This window comes from Tupaia chinensis, unplaced genomic scaffold (genome assembly GCF_000334495.1).
Source record: "Tupaia chinensis unplaced genomic scaffold, TupChi_1.0 Scaffold000377_5, whole genome shotgun sequence".
NCBI lineage: Eukaryota > Metazoa > Chordata > Mammalia > Scandentia > Tupaiidae > Tupaia > Tupaia belangeri.
The window spans coordinates 2087757-2094771 of NW_006159879.1; the positions used below are offsets into that span (position 1 = coordinate 2087757).

Below are 7015 nucleotides of genomic sequence, written 5' to 3' on the forward strand. Positions count from 1 at the left end.
CCTGGCCCGCTTGGCCCCAGCCATGCCTGCGGTTTTCTGAGGTGGTTTCCGCGAAGGGCAGCCCCAGAGTGGGAGGTGGGGCCAGGGTCAAAGCTCGGGGCGTCCCAGCTCCTGGTTGCTGCCTGCGTGTCTCCTGGGGCCCGCCCATGTGCCGTGAGGTGGGATGGCTGCACAGATGGGCGCGGGTGTGGGCTCTGGCCCGACAGAGGCCCTGCTCCGGCTGCGGCTCCGCAGTCTTGCGGCTCCGGCTCGGAGGAGACCTCTGGGGCGGCCATGAGCTTCCGTCCAGGTGGTGGCATGTCTGGTGCCCTCTTGGGGGCCTGCTCTCGTCTCCGAGATGAGCACCACGTCTGGTGCAGCCCCGTCTGTCTTGGTGAGGTTCAGGACCTGCTGCTCTGACGCACTGCGGAGATGCGTGGTGTCAGTGTGTGGCCCTGTCCCCCTGACCCTCTCAGTGACATGCCCTGTCCCCCTGACCCGTCTCTGTCTTGCAGTGACCTTGGTCTACTGTGCCGAGTATGTCAACGAAGTGGCCGCGGCCAACTGGAGGTAAGCCCTGGGAGCTGGGCCCGCGGGGTGCACAGGGTGCGACTTGGGTGTTGGTGCTGACCATGGGTCATGGGGAGATGAGGGTACGGGGTGCACAGGGTGCGACGGGTGTTAGTGCTGACCATGGGTCATGGGGAGATGAGGGTCACCCTTGTCCCCTGGCTCAGCGTGTGGCCATGGGGTCGTGGGGAGACGAGGTCACCCTTGTCCCCTGGCTCAGCGTGTGGCCACGGGGTCGTGGGTGCTGACAGGTCAGCAGTGAGGAGCCACCTGGACTCAGAGGCTCTGGGGTCCCAGGGTGAGGCTCCCATGCTGGCCCGTTGGCCTCGCCGGTGTGTGACCCAGTGATGGAACCGTCGGATGGCCTTTGTGGAGCAGTCCCCCTGCGGGGTGGCGGGCAGAGGTCTGACCCGTCGGGCAGGGCACTGTCCGGTCACGCAGTCCCGCACCCACAGGCTGTTCTCGGCGTACCAGTACTTCGACTCCAGGGGCATGTTCGTCTCGCTCGTGTTCTCGGCCCCGCTGCTGCTCAACGCCTTGGCCATCGTGGTACGTAGCTCGCCCTCCCGGTCGCGCCGGCCTTGGGTGCGTGTCCCCGCCCCAGCCCTGAGCACGTCCCCTTTGCTCTTAGATCATGTGGGTGCACAGGACTCTGACCGTGATGGCGGACCTGAAGAGCTTGCAGGAGAAGAGGAGAGCGAGGAAGAAAGCCGAGTGACACTCGCGCCCGCTCCCTGCCCCGCCATCGCTGCTCTGCCTCAGAGAGCGTGGTGCAGGCACCCGGCCACCAGGCTCAGGCCACCGTGAGGGCGCATTAAAGCTGGCTTTCAGACAGCTCTCGTCTGTGTCGTGATGTCCCTTAGACCCGACCGCATGGAAGTGGGGGCCTCCCTGGCCGAGCTGCAGGTGGGCTGAGCACTGGTGCCCTTGCTGTCACAGCTCAGTGCCCAGGGACATCCCATCAGCCCCCACGGCACGCGGCCTCCTGCCCTGCCCTAGACCGGGGTGGGGTTGCCTCAGAGGGGAGGAGGCACTGGCGCCCTGCAGTGCCCCCCACCCCCCGCAGGGCTGTGACAGAGCGCCCATGTGTGGGGGCCTTGGCGACGGGGCCTGAGGAGAGGCTCCAGGTCTCGGCCTCCGGAGCTGCCCGCCAAGGCTGGGCCACAGACACCCTCCTGGCTCGCGGATGGGGAGTGGGGCCTGCTTCCCGGGAAGTGCTTTTAGCTACAAGCACAGACTGGAAAGAGGCTGTGGGGTCGGGCCCACAGGGAAGGGGGCTCTGCGGAGCGTCGGCATTCAGAAGCAGCAGTGCGTCGTGACATGTGGGTGGGCCATGAGCCTCCACAGGTTCCGCGAGTGCATGGGCACACGGGCTGTCGGACCCTGAGGACGGGCACGCGGGTCCGCCAGGCGCCGGGTCAGGTGGCACATCTGGGACAAGGCACTTTGCTCCCGCCGAGGCCTGGGCTGGTGAGTGACGGGTGGGTGGAGGCCGAGGGCTTCCAGACGGCCATGGGGACTCAGTTCAAGGGTCGTCCACGTGAAGGTTTCGGGGTGCGTGTCCAAGCTTGGGGTGTGGAGAGTCACAGGAGGCCTGTGCAGGACGGGCTGCGTGTGTGCTCAGCCTGGGAAGTGCCACGCCCGTTCTGAGCAGTCTCGCTGCGGGGATGGCCAGCCATCTGCAGCCTCGGGACAGAGCTCACGCTTGGCTGTTGACCGGGGTGAATTCCTACGTGTGCAGTTAAGCAAAATGGACAGTCACCTTATGGAGCGGAGGGTGCGGCCGCGTGCTCAGCTGCACCACGGTGTCGGACGTGTCTCCTGGGACCCTCGTCCACACCGAGGAGCAACACGACAAAATGACCTGATCGGTGGGTGAGGATTCTGTCCCGCTGCCTGACCGTGCGTGTCCGTGGTCACAGTGATCTACCCTTTCCCAGACCAACACTGCACTTCCTCTGTGACCGGCCCCCGTACTTCACTCTCCCTTCGGGACACTGCGTCCCGTGTACTCTCGTTACATGTCAAACCGGGTTCCCAACCTGCAGTGGCGGGTCTGCCTCAGCAAGTTGTCAGAGCTGCAGATGTCTGTGCGGGGAGCCTGGTCGAGACCTGACTGCGGAGTGGCCAGGGGACACGGAGCCATCCCGCTGGTCCTAGGCACCGGCAGAGGGGCTGCGGCCACCAGCAGGATGTCCCCGTTAAGCCGCATGTGCGGTCAGCGGGTCGGAGTCCCAAACACGGGCTGCCACGGCGGCGGCACATCTACACGTGGGAGCTCACGCTTCCCAGAGACCAGGGCGCTTGGGCACTGGAGACACCGCGGTTCCGGGTCGTGGGCTCCTGTGAGGACGGCTCTGGATCATCTCCATGTTGGTTTTCCACGGCTGCACCCAGGCGAGGACCCTGACCCACTTCCCAGGGCTTCCTGCCGTGGTTACGAGAAATAAGATGCCTTTCCGTGGGAAGCGCGGCCCTGGTGTGGAGAGCGCCTGGGGTAGTCGGCCTGGGCTTGCTGGACGCTTGGGCTGGCCACGCCGCCGACTGCTGTTGGTCCCCTGTGGGAGGGCGTACGCGGCGGTGTCACACGTGTTTACTCATCTCCCCGGGAGGGTCCCCACCCTGCATGCTCTTACCAGGCTGGTGACACATACCCACACGCACACTCACGCGTGTGGGCCTTCTCTGATCATCAGACATCCCGAGCACCAGTGTGCCCACCCAGGGCCCCAAGAGGATGTGGACGAACCACAGAGGACAAGAGAAGGACTCACATCCACGGAACCTCAGCTGTGTCCCAACTGTGCCCGACAGGTCCTGGGCCCCACACCCCAGGGACTGTCCACCACCCAGTCTGCACCCCCCGGTTCTCCGTGGCCCTGCTGAGCGGCCCGGTCCCGCCTGGTGGAGGCCGGGCTCGTCTGCTTCTCCAGAGGGCACTGCAGCGCTGCGTCTGACGCCCTGGAGGCTGGCCTGGGCCTGCTTGGCACTCAGGGATGTCACCCCGACGGAGGACCCTGGCGCTGCTTGCCCTGGCCCTCTGCAGGAGGCCAGTGGTGTCTGAAATGTGCAGAGGTCGATTTCACGTGGCCAGGAGCAAGTCCACTATGCATACACGACTGCGCATGTACACACATGACATATGAACACATCTGTGATACACCGCATGTGTGCATGCAGTATACATGCACATACACACCTGCAGGCACCCAGGGCAGACAGGCGGTCCCCTCGGCTCCGTTAGAGCAGCCCCCGCTGCGCACCAGGCTCCAGGGGGTCCCTGCGCTCAGGACACGACAGAACGGTCACTGATAGTCCTTCACAGTGGGCGTGTTTGCTGAGGTGACGGGAGGGCATGATCTTCACGTGGCACATGCCAGCCCCACATGGTGTGGCTCTGTCCCCTGCTCTGGGGCAGAAGGAGCCCTGAGGACATGTCGTGAACGTGAGTCAGAAGCCGAGGGACATGGGCAGCTGGCGCGGTGGGCGGGACGGCGGAGACCGGGCTGTGACTTGGGCCGACCTCCCTGCAGCCCTCTGGGCTGCGTGTGGGTCCCGCCTCCTGGCGGGCAGGACGCTGAGGGTGCGACTCCTCATAGAAACGGCCGTGTCTCGCCCACGCAGGCTCCGTCCTGGCCCCAGCTCTGGGCAGCTTGTCCTGCCCGTGCTGCCGCCCGCTCACAGCCCAGCTCGTCCCGTGGGCACGCCGACGTTCCTTCCCGGTGGCCAGTCTGAAGGACGGCTGGCCCCGTCTGTACGACAAAGCTGAGTCTAGACAGCTCGAGCCCACTGTGGTGCAGCGAGGGGCACGGGCGGCCTCCCACAGCCTCCCCTGCCGGCTGCGTGTGCCCAGGGGCAGGGAGGAAGTCGTGGCGCAAAGGTGCCGAGGGCGGGGCCTTGCAGGAAACTAGGGTTCCATGGATCGTGTTTCCAGGGTGGGCCCTGGGTGGGCCTTGGCGAGAGGGAGAAAGCCCAGAGCTGATGCCCTGCACCACCGGCCAGAGGCCCTCACCCCGCGTGGCCTGCCCCCCGGAGCCGTGAGCACACCAACCTCTGTTCTTCGTAAACCCCCCGTCTGGTCTTGGGCACAACCACAGAGAAGTGGACTGAAATCCCCCAAATAAATAAATAAATAATACCCCCTGGTAAATGACACAGTGAGGAGAGCACAGTCTACACTCAGACTTCGTGCGGTTTTTGTACCTTGAGTGTGTAGCGATGTTTTACAATTTCAGGTTTATAGGAACAGTGGAGACAGTGCCCCTCGCCCACCCCAGCTCGCTCCGTCTGGACACTTGAACTTCAGACTGCCCAGGGCAAACCAACGCACGCTCAGAGGCACTTCGTGGAGAGGGGAGTGTGAGGCCAGCCCCAGGCCAGTCATGACGGGAAAGTCACGACATCCCGGCTGGACACGGGGACTCCTCTGTGACATGCAGCCCTTTCCAGCCGTGGGGGTCAATATTGCTGAATTTCAAGATAAACATAAATGAAAACTCACACAGACCTCAGACACGAGCAAAAGCAAGCACCACGTGTGTCTCGGGGCATGCACATGGGGGAGACATGGGCAAGCAAGCCGAGAGGCTCGAGAGCGCGGCCGCTCCTTGTCCGAGGCAGGAGACATGGTCTGGCTCAGCTCACAGAGTGGCTTCACGTGCACCTGTGCCTCGCATGTGATCATGTGAGACACGCCAGAGATCGGTCCCACCAGAATCCACCGGCGAGGTGATAGCGGGAGAAGCAGCGTGGCTGGCCTGGGTGGCGTGTGCCTAGACGACCCGACGCTAGGGGACCCTGCCCTCCCCAAGGTGCGGCAGGAGACATGGTCTGGCTCAGCTCACAGAGTGGCTTCACGTGCACCTGTGCCTCGCATGTGATCATGTGAGACACGCCAGAGATCGGTCCCACCAGAATCCACCGGCGAGGTGATAGCGGGAGAAGCAGCGTGGCTGGCCTGGGTGGCGTGTGCCTAGACGACCCGACGCTAGGGGACCCTGCCCTCCCCAAGGTGCGGACGCTCACTCCGGCTTCCTTCCCCCACGACCGCCCCGTGAGACTTGGTACCCACCCCCCACACACACACACATCTCCGGGGACACAGCCCGGCAGCACTTCCAGCGACTGCTCTTTACTTGAATCATCCAGCCAGTGTGGACAGGTGCCGGTGAGTCCAGATGGCCGGGACACCACCCTCTTCCCTGGCTGAGCAACACAGACCCCGGTCCTGCACACGCGCGCGCGCACACACACACACACACACACACACACGACTGCCTCTGCAGGGACCCACTGGCTCAGGAAAGCCCTCCCCTCACCCAGTCCCTGCCCACCCTCCTCTCTGCACCCTCTGCACCCTCCTGGCCTGGGCCCAGAATTGCCTCAGGACATGGCGGTGCGCTTTGAGCCCTGCCCACCACCCGGGGCTGTGGGGATGAGCACAGCCAGGCGTGTGGCGCAGCCGGCAAACCCTCGCACGTTACCCCAGTGGTGAGCGACACGGCGTCCACCCGAGGGCAGGGCTGTGCAGAGCCACGCAGAGTGGCAGCAGCAGGTGGCGCCAGAGGCCTTTGGAACAAGTCTCCATGGCCACTGCGTTTCTCACCACCCTCCTGGCTTGCTGCTCTGGGCGTGAACGCCCCTCCCTCACCATCCGGTGCAACTGCTTCCGGGCAGGTGCTTTTGCTGTGTTCCTTCTGCCCAGCCCGACTCTGCAAGACGCACCTGCCCTGGGGGCGGACAGGCGGGTGACCTGGTTCTGCTGCAGCTGTGAAGGCTGGGCACACACCCAGATGTGGCCAGCCCAGCCAGGGTTCCGCCTGTCAGGAAGGGGTTGTGGGGACTGTGCCAGTGGTGCTTTCTCCCTCTGCCTCTCTCTGTCTCTCTGGTGAGCGCACATGCCCTATGACAACACCTGGAAAATACAACCCAATATATTCACCTTCAGCTACAATCCCCCCTTTTTTTTTTCTTGAGAGGTTTTCGCTATAGGGCACATGCACTTGCCAAAAAGACAAAGAGAGACAGAGAGGTGGTGAGAAATCCCCTCCCAGGGGGGATGGCCACGCCACAATCCCTTCTCCTCCATTCTCCTCTCGGGATCTTGGGCACACACGCACACACGCCCCGAGTGAGTTTAAGCCACCAGGTCTGGGACTCGAACCACAGTCGACTACATGGGAGTCCAGCAACATAGCCATTACACCAACTGCTGGTCTCATCAATCCCCATTTTAATAGTGAGTTAAACGCACCATCTAGAACAGGCTTCTAAAGCCCTTTGGTTCCTCAGTAATAAAAAGAACATCATGGGAACCAGCAGTTAGCATAATGGCTATGTCACTGGACTCCCACGTAGTCGACCGCGGTTCGCATCCCGGACCCGGTGGCTTAAAACTCATGCTGGGCGTGTGTGCGTGTGTGCCCAAGATCCCGAGAGGAGAATGGAGGAGAAGGGATTGCGGCGT

General features: G+C 63.5%; 1 protein-coding gene across 2 annotated transcripts in view; it reads left to right on the top strand.

Annotated features, from left to right (window-relative positions):
* TMEM18 (transmembrane protein 18) overlaps positions 1-1385 on the top strand; it is a 5745-nt gene extending 4360 nt beyond the window's left edge. For both annotated transcript variants that reach the window (XM_027773832.1, XM_014589774.2), the window contains 3 exons: positions 495-549; positions 1005-1098; positions 1181-1385. In XM_027773832.1, the coding sequence (XP_027629633.1) occupies positions 495-549; positions 1005-1098; positions 1181-1267 (236 nt within the window). In that variant the 3' untranslated portion in view covers positions 1268-1385. The remainder of the gene's footprint in view (positions 1-494; positions 550-1004; positions 1099-1180) is intronic.
* Positions 1386-7015: the final 5630 nt, after the last annotated feature.